This window comes from Hemiscyllium ocellatum, chromosome 16 (genome assembly GCF_020745735.1).
Source record: "Hemiscyllium ocellatum isolate sHemOce1 chromosome 16, sHemOce1.pat.X.cur, whole genome shotgun sequence".
Lineage (NCBI taxonomy): Eukaryota > Metazoa > Chordata > Chondrichthyes > Orectolobiformes > Hemiscylliidae > Hemiscyllium > Hemiscyllium ocellatum.
In genome coordinates, this window is record NC_083416.1 from 16,751,138 (window position 1) to 16,769,824 (window position 18,687).

General features: G+C 41.2%; 1 protein-coding gene across 1 annotated transcript in view; it reads right to left on the bottom strand.

The window, feature by feature from the left end:
* LOC132823541 (ran-binding protein 17-like) overlaps positions 1–18,687 on the bottom strand; it is a 955,175-nt gene that overhangs the window by 298,083 nt on the left and 638,405 nt on the right. Inside the window, exon 20 of the mRNA XM_060837486.1 lies at positions 6,793–6,881. Coding sequence (XP_060693469.1) covers positions 6,793–6,881 — 89 coding nt within the window. The remainder of the gene's footprint in view (positions 1–6,792; positions 6,882–18,687) is intronic.

Below are 18,687 nucleotides of genomic sequence, written 5' to 3' on the forward strand. Positions count from 1 at the left end.
CTGAAACATCAATTTTCCTGCTCTTGGATGCTGCCTGACCTGCTGTGCTTTTCCAGCACCACTCTAATCTAGACTCTGCTATTGGAGCCATGCCAGAGAAGGTTCACTAGGTTGATCCCAGGCATGGAGGGACTGTTTTATGAAAAGAAGATAAGAACTTATTGGAATTTAGAAGAGTGAAAGTCAGCCTTAATACAACATTCAAGATTCGATGGGGACTTGACAGGGCAAATGCAGACAGGTTGTTTTCCCTTGTGGGAGTGTCCAGGATCAGAGGACATACTGTCTGAATAAAGGGTTGCAAATATAAGAAAGAAACAGGAAGGAGTTTCTTCTTTCAGAGGATAGGGAATCTGTGGAATTCTTTACCAGAGAGAGCTTTCAACGCTAGTTAATTAAGTACATTCAATGCTAAAATATATTTTTAATCAGGAAAGAAATCAAGGATTATACGGAAAAGTCAGGAAAGTGAAGTTGAGGATTATCAGATCAGCCTGAAAAACTGAACAAACCTGATGAGCTGAATAGCCTACTTCCACTCCTATGTCTCATGGTCCTTATATTAAGTTTTGAATTTTCGGGTTTAATCATGCCATATCAGTCATGGTATCATTTTGACATAAATATGAGTGGATGTCATCAGACTCCATTTTAACAAGGCTACTTCAGCAGCACCTTCCAAACTTGTGACCCCTACCATCCTGAAGATCAAGGGAAGCAGATACATGGGAACAACTTTAGCTCCAGGTTCACTGCAGTAATTCAGCAAAGATCCTCTGACAGCACTTTCTAAACACATAACCACTTCCATTTAGAAGGACAAGGGCAGCAGATACATGGGAACACCACCACCTGCAAATTCACCTCCAAGCCACTTATCATCCTGGCTTGGAAATACATTGCTGTTCTTTCACTGTCACTGTGTCAAAATCCTGGAATGCCCTCCCCAATAGCATTGTGGGTCAACCATCATTGGTGGACTGCAGCAGTTCAAGGAGGCAGCTCATCACCACCTCCTCAAGGGCAACTATGGATAGGCAATAAATACTGGCCAGCCAGCAACAGCCACACCACATGAATAAATAAAAACAAAACCCTCTAAACCTCCCTCTCACTTTGCACCCACCCTGCTCCCCACAATCTTATACATCTCAGTCAGGTCCCTTCTCAATCTTCTCGGCTCCAAAGACAACAAACCAAACTTATCCAGACTGGCTTCATAACTGCAACTGTGGAGAGAAAGCAGAGTTGATGTTTTGGGTCCCATGACATTTGTATAAAACTGTTCCGAAGAATGGTCACTGGACATGAAATATTAATTCTGTTTTCTCTCCTAAGGTATTGCCAAACTGTTTGAGTCTTTCCAGCAATCTCTGTTTTCTTTCAGACTTCCAGCACCTGCAGTTTGTCATTTTACTTTATTCTCTTCGTTGATAAACTGCTCGATCTGAGGCAACATTATGGTGAATTTCCTCTGCATGCCATCCAATGTAATCACATCCTTTCTATAATGTGGTGAACAAAACAGCACAGTACCCTAGTTGTCACCTAACCTAAGTCCTGCAGAGCTCCAATATAAACTCATTGCTCTTATAAACTACCTCATGACTGATAAATGCAAGTATTCTGTATACCTTCTTAACTAACTTGTCCTGCCACCTTCATGGATTTGTGAACAAGCCCCCCCCAAGATTCCTCTATTCCTCTGAGCTTCCTAGTGTTCCACAATTCATTGAGTACCCCTTTGTGTTGTTACTTCTTTCAAAGTGGATCAGCTGACATTTATCAGGGTTAACTTCTATCTGCCCATCTGACCAAACCACTTACATCCTCCTACAACCTGAGACCTTCTTCCTCATTGTCCACGACCCGTCCAATCTTCATGTTATCCGCAGATGCCTATCGTCTCCCCACATTTTCTTCCATATAGTTTTTATATATATATATATATATATCACAAACATTAATGGGCATTGCACCGATCCCTGTCTGCACCACTGGACACTGGCCTCCAATCATGCAAACATCCTTTTACCACCACTCTCTGCCCCCCATCACTAAGCTGGTTTTGGATCCAACTTGCCCGATTACGCTGGATTCCATGTGCTTTTACCTTCTTTATCGGTTTCTCATGTGGGATCTTGTCAAAGGCCTTGCTGAAATCCATGTAAACTACATTAACTGCACTGCCCTCATCACCACACCTGGTCACCTCCTTGAAAAATTCGAATTTGTAAGGCTTGACCTCCCTCTGACAAAGCCTTGCTATCTAAGCGTGATTAAACCTTGTTTCTTCAAGAGGGAGGGAATTTAATTCTCTCTTTTAGGATTTTCTCCAATAATTTTCCTATGTGAGATTCACTTGTCTATAATTCCCTGGCCTATCTCTACTATCATTTTGAAAAGTGGAACACATTAGTTGTCTTCCAGTCCTCTGCTTTCTCCCTGTGGCCAGAGAGGAGTTAAAAATTGGATCAGAGCTCCTGTAATTTCCTCCCTAGTCTCCTACAGCAGCTTGGGATATGTCTCATCTGGGCTTGAGGATTTGTCCGCTTTAAAGCGAACGGGTGGCACGGTGGCACAGTGGTTAGCACTGATGCCACACAGCGCCAGAGACCCGGGTTCAATTCCTGCCTCAGGCAACTGTCTGTGTGAAGTTTGCACATTCTCCCCATGTCTGCGTGGGTTTCCTCCAGGTGCTCCGGTTTCCACCCACAGTCTAAAAATGTGCAGGTCAGATAAATTGGCCATGCCAAACTGTCTGTAGTGTTAGGTGCATTAGTCAAAGGGAAATGGGTCTGGGGTTGGTTGCTCTTCAGAGGGTCGGTGTGGACTTGCTGGGCTGATGGGCCTGTTTCCACACTGTAAGTAACCTAACCTAATCTAAAGCCTGTCAAAACCCCCAATACCTCCTCACTCCCTATGTCGAACTGTTCAAGAACTTCACACTCCCTCTTCCCAAATTCTGTGCCAGCGTCTTTCTTCTCCAAAGTGAATACAGATGTAAAGTACTCATTTTACACCATTCCAATGTCATAGGATCATAGAGTCCACACTATGTGGAAGCAGGTTACTCTGCTCATCGAATTCACACAGAGTGTCCAAAGAGCATCCCGCCCAGAAATACTTCCTTCCTGTATCCCTGTAACCCTTCACTTCACATGGCTATGCACCTAACCTGCACATTTTTGGACTGTGGGAGGAAACCCAAGTAGACACTCTAAGGATGTAGTTGAAAAGTGTGGTGCTGGAAAAGTGCAGCAGGACAGGCAGCATCTGAGGAGCAGGAGAATCGACATTTTGGGCATAAGCCCTTCTTCAGGAATGAGGCTGGTATGCCAAGCGGGCTGAGATAAAAGTGGGGGGGAATTTGAGGGAGAGGTGTCGGGAATACGATAGGTGGAAGGAGATGAGGGTGAGGGTTATAGGCCGGAGAGGTCAGGAAGACGATTGCGGGTCAAGAGGGCGGTGCTGAATCCGAGTGTTGGGACTGAGATAAGGTGGGGGGAGGGGAAATGAAGAAGCTGGAGAAATCTACATTTATCCCTTGTGGTTGGAGGGTTCCTAGGCGGAAGATGACGTGCTCTTCCTCCAGGCGTCGTGTGGCCAGGGTCTGGTGATGGAGGAGGCCAAGGGCCTGCACGTCCTTGGCTGAGTGGGAGGGGGTGTTAAAAGTGTTCAGCCAAATTGTGTTGGTCTGAATGTAGTCTGGAGTCCATATTGGGTCAGTTGGTTCCGTAGGCAGGTGCTGAAGAAGGAGATGTGGCTGTGGTAGCGAGTCTGTTTCAGGACGTGGCTGAAGCGCTTCAGGGCAGAGGAGATGACCTGGGGGGTGCAGTGAGAGAGGGACTCACTGAGATCCTTGTAGAGGGAGGAGGAGAGCTTCTTCAAATAGGCATCCTTGCAAGATGATTGACAGTAGTTAAGATCAACTAGGAGAAAGTGAGGACTGCAGATGCTGGAGACCAGAGTTGAAACGTGTGGTGCTGGAAAAGCGCAGCAGGCCAGGCAGCATCTGAGGAGCAGGAGAATCGACGTTTTGGGCATAAGCCCTTCTTCAGGAATGAGGCTAGTGTGCCAAGTGGGCTGAGATAAAAGGTGGGGGGGGGGGTGGGATTTGAGGGAGGCGCGCTGGGAATACGATAGGTGGAAGGAGGTGAGGGTGTGGGTGATAGGCCGGAGAGGGGGTGGGGGCGGAGAGGTCAGGAAGAAGATTGCAGGTCAAAAAGGCGGTGCTGAATCCGGGGGTTGGGACTGAGATAAGGTGGGGGGAGCGGAAATGAGGAAGCTTTAGAAATCTACATTCATCCCATGTGGTTGGAGGGTTTCTAGGCGGAAGATGAGGCGCTCTTCCTTCAGGCATCGTGTGGCCAGGATCTGGCGATGGAGGAGGCCAAGGACCTGCATGTCCTTGGCGGAATCTAAGGGTGTAATCAAACACTGGTCTCTGGTGCTGTGAGGCAACAGTGCTAACGACTGAGCCACCGTGCTACCTCATGTCGTTCAGCTTCACACACATATTGTCTCTTGGCTCCTAAAAGACTCTATAGTCTCCCATTATCCTTTTCTCCCAAGTGCTGGAAAATGGGATTAGTATAGTCAGGTGGTTATTTTAGATCAGCACAGACACAATGGGCCAAAGGGCATTTTTCTGTAACGCAGATGGATTTTTGCGATGCTGCATGTTTTGCGACTCTACGACTTTATTCTATGGCTGAATTCCCTCTGCCTTCGTTCCTTTACTAAAATACACTGTGCCACTTTCTTACTAACACTGACTCCTCTCCCTCCCAAACTAGTTTAAACTCCTTCCAACCACACTAAATCTTAACAGGAATTATACATTCAATGGTAAGGTCCTAGGGAATGTTGCTGAACAAAGAGACCTTGGAGTGCAGGTTCATAACTTCTTGCAAGTGGAGTTGCAGGTAGATAGGATAGTGAAGTAGGCGTTTGGTATGCTTTCCTTTATTGGTCAGAGTATTGAGTACAGGAGTTGGGAGGTTATGTTGTGGCTGTACAGGACATTGGTTGAGCCAGTATTGGAATATTGTGTGCAATTCTGGTCTCCTTCCTATTGGAAAAATGTTGTAAAACTTGAAAGGGTTCGGAAAAGATTCCTGATGAAGGGCTCTGGCCCGAAATGTCGAATTTCCTGTTCCTTGGATGCTGCCTAACCTGCTATGCTTTAACCAGCAACACATTTTCAGTTCGGAAAAGATTTACAAGGATGTTGCCAGGGTTGGAGGATTTGATCTATAGGGAGAGTTGAACAGGTTAGGGCTGTTTTCCCTGGAGTATGGGAGGCTGAGGAGTGATCTTATAGAGGTTTATAAAATCATGAGGGGCATGGATAGGATAAATAGACAAAGTCTTTTCCCTGGGGTGGGGGAGTCTAGAACTAGAGGGCATAGGTTTAGGGTGAGAGGGGAAAGATATGAAAGAGACCTAAGGAGCAACTCTTTCACTCAGCGGGTGAAATGTGTATGGAATGAGCTGCTGGAGGAAGTGGTGGAGGCTGGTACAATTGCAATATTTAAAAGGCATCTGGATGGGTATCTGAACAGGATGGCTTGGAGGGATATGGGCCAGGTGCTGGCAGGTGGGACTAGATTGGGTTGGAATATCTGATCAGCATGGATGAGTTGGGCCGAAGGGTCTGTTTCCGTGCTATACATCTCTATGACTCTAGTAAACCCACCCGTAAGGATGTTGGTCTCATTCTGGTTCAGGTGCAGACTGTCCTACTTGTATTCAATTTAAAGTAACATAATTCCAGCAAGTTAAGTTGGAAAAAGTGTGGAAGCAATAATCTGAGCACAGTTGAAGTGGTCCATTTATTTTGTTGATAAGTGTTTTGTAGAGTCAATGTTGGAGTAATTAAACAATACAATATAGAACTGTAGTTGTTATGCTATTTGAGTAATAAACCAAAGGCCAAAATTAAATGGCAAGTTTGGATCCATCATGTCACTCTGATGGTGTGAAGTCAGTTTAAGAATATCTGCAAATAAAAATCTGGTACCATACTTTCAATTTTTCTTTTAGCCTCAATTCTGAAACAAGTTTAACTGCACTCAGTACTGCCATCCACTGGTAAAAACAAGGTAAGGTGTCCCCCTCATTCCATTTCCAATACTTTGCTTTTAAATCACTCTTAAGTCATTAATTAAGATGCTGATAAATGCACTCTCTCTAGCAGTTGTATGAACTATAAATGATGATAAAATCACCCAATCAATCCTACACTTTGAGCGTTGAAGAACCACCTACTCTGAAAGACAACAATTAATAGGTTTGGGTTGGATAATGTTTTATCAAGAAAATATTTTGGGGTAACTCACTGTCACTCACAAAGAGAATTGTTGACTTCCTGCGGCAGCTCCGTGCACATTCTTTCCAAATTTAAAAGAAGTTCCAGATGGAAGAGCTAATTTTGGCAATACACCAGTGTTTCACAAATATAATTTATATATATATATATATATTTTAAGCACACATCATTTTCTTTTTTATTGCTTCCCTTACAGTCTACATCTGCTCTCCCTCCCAAAATATTGTTCTGGTACAATTAGGCGATAAAGACATGGATCATAGAAGAGGTCAACAGGCCCTGTGGCTATAGGATAGATGGAGGAGGGGAGACCTGCTGCTAGCATCTGAGGACAGGGCTTCAGCTGAACTGTAGAATACCCCAGCTAATACAGTTTCCTCCTTCCCTACAGCGCAAGAGCATTCAGCTAATGGCTCATTTTGTACAACGCTGGCACTGTGACACTTTTGCAAGGATACAGCCAGTTGAACAGCATGGTGTAGCTGGCTTTTGTGTTCAGAGCAAAGGCAATCCCTCTGAGGTCCCGTGACAGGCCTATCAACATGCACTGTTGGAGAAAAAAAGACAAAGTAATTGATTTTTATGTTATTAGACAGCAGATGGAGATGCAACGAGCCAATAATAGTCAAATTGCAGACTGTTGTCATTCACAGTTAAAGGCATTTCCTTCTTCTCTCTAAAGCTTGATACATAACCAAAGAACGAAAGATTATTGCATAATGTGAACAGGAAATATTGACCTTCATACTTGCACAGTCGATATCATATATCAGTTTTTATTAAAAATAATGAGGATCGTCTGTTCTTTATAGCTTCTGGAGACAAGATCTTCAGTTTTACTGTGTGAGAATGACTTTAATTGGCTTAAACTGTAAGTGCTGTTATACACAGTGCCAAATAACAAAGAAGAAACATGTATAATGCTGAATAAATCCTATGTACCAAAGCACTACATACACAGTACACAACAAATACATTTAAAAGGTGCAAAGTGAATCATCCAGCACAAAAAAAATCACTCTTTTACACAGATCTGAATGGAAATCAAAGCACCTATTAGCTAGTCAAAGTTTATATAAATTAATAATTTTAATAAGAGTGTAAACATAGTGGGCCTTAGAATTAGTTAAATTCTCAGCTTTCTCCCCTCTTCTCCTGAATGAACTGACTCATTGAGATGTTGATTTCTCATGCAGTGGAGATTGGTACCTGAAAACACGTTAAATTTCAGAGAAGTTTTGCATTGCTCTCGATATGTTAATTTTATTTTTTCTTTCTGCAGATGCTGCCAGACTTGTTAGGTTTTCCAGCACTTTTTGTTTTAATTTCAATTCACCAGCATCTGCAGTATTTTACTTTTTTCTTCAAGATATTAACAGGATAAGAGTAGATAAAGATAAACTGTGTCTATTCATTTGGAGATTCAAGACTTAGGGGGCATAGTCTACAAATTAGGGCAAGACCATTCAGGAGAGATGTTAGGAAGCACTTCTACACACAAAGGGTGCTAGAAGTTTGGAATTTTCTTCTATACACAGCAGTTGGCGTGAGATCAATGGTTAGTTTTAAATCTAAGATAGATAATTTTTTCAGTGATTAGGAGAAAGTGAGGAGTGCAGATGCTGGAGAGTTAAAGTTGAAAAGTGTGGCACTGGAAAAGCACAGCAGGTCAAGCAGCATCTGACAAGCAGAAGAATTGATGTTTTGGGCATTAGTCCTTAATCAGGTATGTCAGGAAGGCGTTGCTGAGAGATAAAAAGGAGGGTGGGGTGGGGCTGGTGGGAAGGTAGCTGGGAAGGTGAGAGGTAGATGCAGATGGGGTGTGATTGTGATAAGTTGAAAATGTGTTGCTGGTTAAAGTGCAGCAGGTCAGGCAGCATCCAAGGAACAGGAAATTCGACGTTTCGGGCATAAGCCCTTCATCAGGAATGTCTCATGCTCTACCGAAAGTCGATGGGGAGGGTGGAGCAGATCGGTGGAAATGAAGATGGATAGGTAGGACAGGTCAAGAGAGTGATGCTGAGTTGAAGGGTTGAATCTGGGATGAGATGGGAGGAGGGAAGATTTGGAAACTAGTGATGTCGATAATAATGCCATGTGGTTGAAAGGTCCCAAAGTGGAAGATGAGGTGTTCTTCCTCCAGTCATTTGGTAGCTTGGGTTTGGAGGTAGAGAAGGCCCAGGACTTGCATGTCCTTGGTGGAATGGGAGAGGGAATTGAAGTGGTCGGCCACTGGATCATGCGGTTGTTTGGTGCGTATATCCCAGCGATGTTCCCTCAAACACTGTGTGTTGGCGTCTTGCCTTCCCGATGTAGAGGAGACCACACTGAAAGCAATGGACACAGTGGATGAGGTGGGTGGATATTAAGTTTTTGTTAAGCAAAGGTATTAACGAATATGGGATAAAGGCATGTATATGGAATAATGCCTTGGATGTTGTCAGGGTTGGAGGATTTGAGCTATAGGGAGAGGCTGAACAGGCTGGGGCTGTTTTGCCTAGAGCGTCGGAGGCTGAGGGGTGACCTTATCGAGGTTTACAAAATTATGACGGGTATGGATAGAGTAAATAGGCAAAGTCTTTTCCCAGGGGTGGGGGAGTCCAGAATGAAAGGGCATAGGTTTAGGGTGAGAGGGGAAAGATATAAAAGACACCTAAGGGGCAACTTTTTCACACAGAGGGTGGTACGTGTATGGAATGAGCTGCCAGAGGAAGTGGTGGAGGCTGGTACAATTGCAACATTTAAGAGGCATTTGGATGGGTACATGAATAATAAGGGTTTGGAGGGATATGGGCCGGGTGCTGGCAGGTGGGACAAGATTGGGTGGGAATATCTGGTCAGCATGGTTGGACCCGAGGGTCTATTTCCATGCTGTACACCTCTATGACTCCATGACTCAGATCAGCGATGATCTCATTTAAAGGCAGAACAGATGTAAGGGGTTAAATGGCCTACTCCTGTTCCAATGTGTTTGGTGTACATATGGGAGCTGGCATATTATCCAGAAGGAAGCTGAGACAGACTTGTTTATGACATCCTGTGGGATGTTGTCAGTGACCAATTGTATTGCTACTCTGCTTATTCAGTGTCTTCATATTTGTAAACTTTACTATTTCTAAACATTCACCATAACATGAACAAGAGTGAGTTTTAACTTTCAACAAACAATAGCTTTCAAATGATATAAATAGAATTCTGCATTAAAATCAAATGATCTACCCTGTCTTACTATCTTTTCTTAGAGGGAAAATAGTTTCAAACTAGGGGTAATACTTGGAAATGAATGCACTGGTTGTTATGGACCTTCATTTTCAGGTTTACAAGACAAACTGGACTCTATTCAAGTTTTACTACTTTTAACTTCTAATTCTTTTTAAAATTAGAATCTGATTCCTCCACCAACAATTCTGGCTGAGAAACTTTTCATCTGCTGACCAGTCCAGGAGGTTACCCCTGTAAAAACAGGGATAACCTATGTGATCAGCAACAGGGTAACAATATATTGCTGTATATAGATTAAGATTGGATCAAACTCTTTTTTTAAAAGCTAGTTTGTTCAAAATCAGAGACTGAATCTGCAAATCAAATATTCCAGTGCAATGGTTGGGAGATGAATGACGGACTAACTACAGTTATTGAAGAAAAGGTGTTGAAGAGAAGAGAAAGTAAACGAAAGAAAGAATTGAAAGAAAGTCAAATTGAAGGTTTTTTCCCCAAAGTTGATAAGTATCAGTAAGGCCTGAGAATATTTTATTGTGGGTCACCAAAATGTTTCAAAATCATTGCCATCGGAAAAAAAAGTTGATAAATCCACTATTATTTCTTCTGATATCATTGAAAGACTGGGCAGAATTCCAACCTACCAACTCTCACCCAATCACCATTATCCTGCGCACAAAGAGAGGAAGGAAAGCAAACAGATGCACAGTTCCATCTTTATCATAAATGCCAGTTTGGCAAGCAGGTATTACCCTAATACTTGGCTAGATCTGCATGAAGCATAATATTGCTGGAAACTTTCATCTGCACTTCATATTTTCGTAGAGAAATGCTAGACTAATGTCTAATTGGATCAAGAAGATTACGTAAACAATGCTCTATCTCTGTTCTGTGTTCCAGCAAAATCAAGGTAGCAATATGACATAATGAGATTCATGTAAATCATAATTATGTAATTAGACACATGACTCTAACATCAGAAAGACAAGAGACCCGTCAAAATTGAGCAAGTGAAGAGTGAGGTCTTAGACGCAACAATAGAGACCTGCATTTCAGAACCTACTATGCAAGTGAAAGAATGTTAAAGTACATATGGACTTGAAGAAACTCACTTACGGAAAAGGAGCGAGTAGCCTCAGTGTATGTGCAGATGCCCACAGCCCAAGATATCAATGTGCAGGAAACAGTATTGATTTTAAACACCAAGTAAAACAGCAATGGTCAACAAATCACTAAGTGTAGTTTCTTATACTTTCAATTTTACTACACAATATTCAAAGGAGGTAACTTCATTTCATGAGCATGTTTTCTCTCCTTGGATCACACACTGCACCTTCATCATAATAAACAAAAAAAACCCAAAGAGCTATGAATACTGGAAATCAGAAACAAAAGCAGAAATTGCTGGGGCAACTCAAGCAGGATTGGCAGCATCTGTGGTGAGAAATCAAAGTTAATGTTTCGGGCTCAGTGACCCTCCTTGATGCCAGAGCTGCTAAGTTTTCCCAACAATTTCTGTTTTTGTTCCTTCACAATAATGACTGGAGACTTCTTATTTCCCAGAAAACAGGTAATTGATTTAAACTGTTCACTATGTTTCATTCACAATAGAAGCTGCCAGTCTAAAATTTTCTTTTATAATTCAGAATTCTGGCATCCATGTATTTTACTTTGAGAGATTTTAGTTTGTTGGGCAGGATAGGAAAGGAGAAAGTGAATTAAAAATTGTAATTTGCTTTCTGTGAAATAAAAAATCTGGTTTGACACTACATAGAATAAGCATCATATCTGCTGCAAATATCAGATGATTCATTTATGATATTCCCATAAAATCTTGCAAGTAGCAAGGCAATCCACTGTTTGCCTTTCTAGATTCCAATGCTGATCTCTTCTAGATACCAAGTTTTATAAATCTTTCAGATGAGTAGCAAAGTGCATCAGTGATAATGTGAGGTATGAGTTGGGATGTTGACATCTGATAATATCTTTGAAGAAATCTCTACTCTGAACAACTTACTTTGCTGGACCTAAAGGGTAAATATAAACTACTGAAGACAGATATTGGTCAATAATCTGATTGGTTGGCATTTACCTATGCTGTTCCTTCAGACAGGAACAAATGGAGTTGAACAAGTGCATTCTGAATTCAATCTGTCACAGGATGTCCAAGGGAGTGTAGGGATTACATCAACAGGATATCCCTTTAAATGCAAAGTGAAAGTGCATTTGAGAAGGGGTGCATTTGGAATGCCTGATTATGAATTAATTAGACTTTTGAGAATTTATGAGTTTGGTTGAGGTTGCCAATGGGCTGGAAGCTAAAGAAACTTTCATCATCAAAGTTAAGTGAGTGTTTTTACGTTTTCAGTCCTTGTGCTGCAGCAGCAGTCAATTTTACAGCAATCCAGATGAGGAGAAACAAATAAAGCTCTCTACAAAAAGGCCAGTTTTTCTTTGGCAGTGAGAACAAAACAGAACATTTGAAGTGCATGGTGAATCAATAAATGAATTAAAAGAGTCTGAATGTTAAAAGTAGTTCGAATAGCTCAAGGATTCTAAAGTGCTGAAAAGGGTTTGCATCAGAGGACCAGACCATGAACAGGTCATTATTGACTTGTGGTACTAGAAGCTTGGCTCTGACTGCATTGTGAGGATTCCTTTCTCTTCAGGATACTGGAGTTTATAGGGATCTTAACACAGTATTGTTGCTCTCTGCTCCGATATTAAAACATTAAAAGTGATATCTGTAATGTTTGCAGTAGGTCTATAAATGGTTCTGTTCACAGTTGCTCTATAAATGGTTCTGTTCACAGTTGCCGTGAAGCTGGGCTGGAGTGACATGACTTCCTGGGAATATGATGTGATGTTCCATACCTCTTTTCTTCAGTAAGGTTGCAGGACTGGATGGTCAACCTAATTTCCAAGTTATTCTGCCGTCCTTAATTTGGTTTGCTAAATCAATGCAAACATGTCAGAGCTCAAAAACAGAATCTGAAAAATAATTCTTAATACTTGTTTTGCATACGTAAGATATCCAGGAGTGAGATTAAGATAGGAATGAAATGCTAGGTTTCCGCTAATGTGCATGAACAGTTTTGAAATTTTCTCCTGGAGTTGAGGAGATGATCAGAAATCTTCATTTTGTCACAGCCTTTAAATAATATGAGAGGCAGTGGCCAGGCTGGTATTATTATTGAACTGTTAATCCAGAGACCCAGATAATGTTCTGGGGACCTGGGTTCAAATCCCACCACAGCAGATGGCACAATTTGAATTCAATGAAAAAAAATCTGGAAGTAAGAATCTAATGATGACCATGAAACCATTGTTGATTGTTAGAAAAAAAACATCTGCTTCACTAATGTCCTTTTTTAGGGATGCAAATTGCCATCCTTACCTGGTCTGGCCTAATGTGACTCCAGAACTACAGCAAGGTGGTTGATTTTTAACTGTCCTCTGGGCAATTCAGGACGGGCAATAAATGTTGCCTAGTCAGCGCTGCTCTCATCCCGTGAATGAATAAAGAAGAAAAAAGAAATTACCAACAATCAGCTTGATTTTGTCACTCTCCAAACACCAGCTGAGAACCAGACTAACTTGGAAATAGGTAAAAACAATGACTGCAGATGCTGGAAACCAGATTCTGGATGAGTGGTGCTGGAAGAGCACAGCAGTTCTGGCAGCATCCGAGGAGCAGTAAAATTGCGTTTCGGGCAAAAGCGCTTCATCAGACTTGGAAATAGCCATACATGCCACACAGATTAAGGTTTCAAATTAAAGAAAGTTTAAGTTACAAAGAACAGCACCACAAAATAAGTGGACAGCTTGCTATATTTTGCCCATTAGCCTTCATAACTAAGATTAAGATCTCATAATTTAGCACTGATGAACAAAGGCACTCGTGCTAAAGTTCTAAAGATTGAGTACTCCACAAATATCCAATACTAACATATTATAGTTACAAACAACATCAGACTGAAAATAGGAGAAAATTCTGGGAAAAATTTTCATTTCGAAAAATATTTACTTCAATAATTTTTGGCCAACAAAGAAATTATATTATCATAAAATGTCAAACAACATGTTGTTCTTCAAAGTGCAAAAAATAATTGTTTGGTTGCTAAATAGTCTCATGAGCCTTTGTCAATAGATATCCATTTTTCATGAGCTGAAGAGCATGACTTGTCACAATGGCAAAGACAACAAAACTTGCATCTTATGGCCACATTGGAAAGAGATTTCAGGCTCCTCACATAAACAAATCAGACACTTAAGTCCTCTTTCAGCACTTTACTGCAAAGTTGTTTTTGGTGAAGCAACAGGCACTTGTTACATTCAATTAGATCAAGCTGTGATCACCGAACTGGTTGTCCATGGCTGCAAACCACAGGGCTGAGTTTATAAAATATACTTACTCGAAAATAGAGTGCAGAGAAGCAAGAAGCTGGACTGTTCTGACCTTACTTGAAAACCATCCTGAAGCATTTCACAGTATTACCGAACTGAAACATACACTGAATCACATGAAAGTGCAGTAAGACAGGTGACCTGGCTTTAATTTAGGCTTAAGTTTTAAGAGACAAAGAGTGACATTAGGTAGGTAATTGCTGAGAATCTGAAACCATGCCAATGGTGGAGTGACTAAAATGTAAGTTGTGGAAGATGCTAAATTTTGAAGAACAAAAACATTTTGGAGGACGATAGAGTTAAAGAGGATTACATAATTTAATGAGAATCTAGAATATAGTGAGAGTGTCAGAAGCCTGATTGCTGATGTGGATGCTGGCGGCACTGGCACCAAACAACAGTACAATCGGGGGGCATGTTGCTTTGCATTTCCTGGCCTTGTCCTTCTAAGCGATAAACGTCACAGATTTTAAAGGTACTTTCAAAGGAGCCTTGGTGGATTGCTGCAGTGCATCTTGAACATACAGCACAACTTTGTCATTGTGGCTCAGTGGTGGAGGGAATGAATGTTGAAAGTTGGGATGGGATGCCAAGTCAAGATATGAGAGTCCAGGGGAATTATCAGCTTCAGTAAAGAATTCCACTTACTTTCATCAAAAAATTCTCTGTGGATGTTGTTCCCTCCTGCCTTTAAGAACCTGAGTCTGAATTTACCTTTTTTCCAAAGGGGTATGTTTATGGGATGTTACTGTATAGGAAGAGTTAATTACTAATAGTTACTGTATCTGGTCAGTTAAGCTTTCCAGTAGTTTAAGTTATTCTAAATTCCACTTTCTTTTCTTTGTGTTTCAACTTTAGTGTTTAAATAAATTCTGTTTTGCTGAAAGCCGAGTGGTTTTACCAGCTGCATCACACTTGTAATACTCACTTCAATCTGCCTTTAAAATAAGAAAAAGTTAGGGTATAGGCTACCTTCTTCAAATATTTTGAGGGGGTATGGCTTGGTCCATAACAGATTGGGGGCTCTTGTTGGGATTGATTCTATAATTCCAATTTGAGTTTAGGGTTGTTGGACTCAATAACAATGGATAGTAGGTGTTATTGTCTTTTGTTCCAGGTGAATTCAATTGGTTTAAACATTGCTTTGTGTAGTAATGGCTCTTTCAGTCACAAAGAGTTTTCTGGGGGGTAGAAGAAGTGACTTTGAGAGTTTTACAAAAGGTGAGCAATGCAAAGCTGTTGAAATTGGAGACCCGCTGAAGTTGGGGTTGCCTTTGTCTGTGAGAAGAGAAGAGGTAATTATTGCAATAACTTGGCACTTAAATTTGCTGGCAATGGCATCAGAATCTTTGCAAATGGCTAGAATTCAATTGCAGATGAAGTAGCTTGTACATGAAAGGAAACTGAAACAGCTTTAATTACTGTTAAAAGCAGAGGAAAGGAAAATGGAGAGGAAGGCCCTAACAGAAGCAAGGTAAAAAGAGGGAGAAGAATGGGAAAAGTGAGAGAGGAAACAGAGAAAGAGAGAGAGTTTGAATGTCAGAAATTGGTACTGTTAAGAATATGTGGGTATACCTTTAAGTGAGTTAAAAGCAGCAGAATTACCAGACCCAGCAGCAAGTGTACTAAAAAATGATAACAATGTAACACTGGGTCAAACCAATCAATTAGTCCGTTGCTTGGAGACAAGAACAAATTTGAATTCGGCCAATCAGTTTAAATTATACTTGAAACATAACAAACTCCAATCAAGTTTGAATTGAGTATATTAATAATCTTACAAGCCAACGACAAAATCCGATGGTCTGGAGTACAAGACTGGGAAAAATTGAACAGTTCAGAGGAGATCTGCCTCCAACCACAAGGGATGAACTCAGATTTCTCCAGTTTCCTCATTTCCCCTCCCCCCACCTTGTCTCAGTCCCAACCCTTGAACTCAGCACCACCTTCCTAACCTGCAATCTTCTTCCTGACCTCTCCGCGCCCACCCCCACTCCGGCCTATCACCCTCACCTTAACCTCCTTCCACCTATCGCATTTCCAACGCCCCTCCCCCAAGTCCCTCCTCCCTCCCTTTAATCTTAGCCTTCTTGGCACACTCTCCTCATTCCTGTAGAAGGGCTCATGCTCGAAACGTCGACTCTCCTGCTCCTTGGATGCTGCCTGACCTGCTGCGCTTTTCCAGCAACACATTTTCAGCTCTGATCTTCAGCATCTGCAGTCCTCACTTTCTCCTAGGAGATCTGCCACGACCCAGCATGTAAACAGATGGCTTGAAAATAGCTCTCTCTTAAAAGTATCTTTTCTGTGATGCAGAAATTACAAATAAGGAGAAAAGAAGACACTGAAAGATCTGAAGACAAGAACCTACAGCTGCCTGCTTTTGAGATCAGAAGTGTTGTTTTGTAAATCTTAGTTGGGAGTTTTATTGGACTAGTATTATAGAAGGAAAGCTAGAAGATAGGTTAGAGAAAGAAATTATAAATAGTGGTTAGTTAATTATTCTCTGCCATACTTTAGGAAATAAAGTTGTTAATTTTAGTTTAAATAGTCCTTGGCTACTCAAATCTTTACAGATTACTACATGGGATAAATATTTTCTATGTTCTGGTTTTAAATTAAGCAGGAAAGTTTACTCTGTGTCGTAACAATAGTTAGACAGGAAAGGTAACAGGAAAGGATGAAGGGAGAAGGTAGGCTTAGCGAGAAAGATAGTGATGTTGAATCAACCCATTGTAGCCAGAGGCCTGGTGGGAATCTGTTTTAATATAACAAGCATTGCCTAAATTTGATGAGAAAGATATAGAAGCCTTTTTCATCTAATTTGAGAAAGTGACTAAACAAATGAAGTGGTTAGTGACCATGTGGGTTTTGTTGATCCAAACAAAGCTGGTACATTGAGCTAGTGAGATATTTGCATCTCTATCAGAAGAGGTATCTGGATAGTAAGAGGATGTGAAGACAGCCACCTTAAGTGCATATGACCTTGTGCCTGAAGCCGACAGACAATGTTTCAGGAATCTAAGGAGGTACCTGGTCAAATTGAGTTTGAAAGGATCAAACAAAATGATTTTGATAGACGGGTAAGGGCATTAAAAATAGATCAAACATTTGACAATCTTAGAAAGTCGATATTCTGGAGGAGTTCAAAAATTCACTTCCTGAGGTTGTGAGAACTCCTGTGGAAGAACAGAGAGTTAAAATGACAAGATTAGCAGTTGAAGTGGCTGATGATTATGAGTTGTTTCATAAATCAAAGTTTGGCTTCCAACATCAATGTCAATTGTGAGGGATAGAAACTGGGGAAAAGAGAAATCCTCAGGTGATAAGGGAAAAATAGATAATAATAAAGGTAGCTTACCACAAAGTAAAAAGGAAACCTAAGAAGGGGAAAAGAATTTAAAAGGCTCAGTTATTTTTCACTGCAATAAAGCAGACCACATGAAGTCACAGTGTTGGTGGGTTAGAAAAAGCACTGGGGAGCTAGATATAGGAAAACAGATTAGGCCAGTGAATTTTGTTAAAGTACCAAGAGAAAGCATGGTGGAGGCTAAAAAGCTGCACCAGAATGCACAACCTGGTTTGAGGTTGGTTGAGAAGTAAGTGCCAGATCTTCTTAAACCATTTACTTGTGAAGGTAAGGTTTACTTGCAAAGTCCAGGAGCAGCAGGTAAAGAGGTTACGCTATTAAGAGATACAGGTTCATTAACTAGGTAAAAACAATGACTGCAGATGCTGGAAACCAGATTCTGGATTAGAGGGGTGCTGGAAAAGCACAGCAGTTCAGTCTGTCTGAACTATTGTGTTTTTCCAGCACCACTCTAATCCAGATACAGGTTCATGTCAATCTTTGGCGTTGAGAGATGAGGAGATAAGTAACTTAGATGGATTATTGCCAGACAAGTGCTAGTACGTGGAATTCACAGATGAGAAGTGCTCCATTTAGTAGAATGAGGTCAGAGAGTCCATGAAAAGTGGAGAAGTGGCGGGGGCACATTGGAGAAACTCTCGCCTCCAGGAATACAATTTGTCCTTGGTAACAATATAGTGGGGTCACAATTAGACATGGCGCCTACAGTGGAAAATCAGGCCATTGAAGTATTAGGGGATTTTTCCTGATTGTGTGACAGCAAGGTCATAAAGTCACCAGTTGAAACAGGAGGAAGAATCAAAGAATAAAAATAAGGAATCTGAAGTAGAATTATCAGAGAACATATTTGATCAAATAGTTGAGCCAAAACAAGAACAGGTGGAGGGCAAAGTGGATATGTTTACCTCAGAGAAATTAATTGAGTTACAACAGAAAGGCAAAAAAACTGAAGCAACTGTATCAAAAAGCTAACACGGAAGGAGAGTCTGAGTGTATCCTCGAGTGCTACTATCATAAAAATGATGTCTTAAAGAAGAAATGGAAACCATCACATATTCAGGCAGGTGAGAAATAGGCAGAGGTTCATCAAGTCATATTACCAGTAAGTTATAGAAAGGAGGTGTTGCATGTAGTGCAAGAACTCCCAGTAGGAGGTCACTGATGAATAAGAAAAGCTTAAGCTAAGATATAAAAACATTTTTACTGGTCTGGACTGGACGAGGATGTAGCTGAATTTTGACAGACATGTCACACATGTCAGGTAATTGGGAAACCACAGGCAGTAATAAAACCTGCACCTTTAATACCCATTTGTGCATTTGAGGAATCTTTTACAAGAGTCTTAATTGATTGTGTA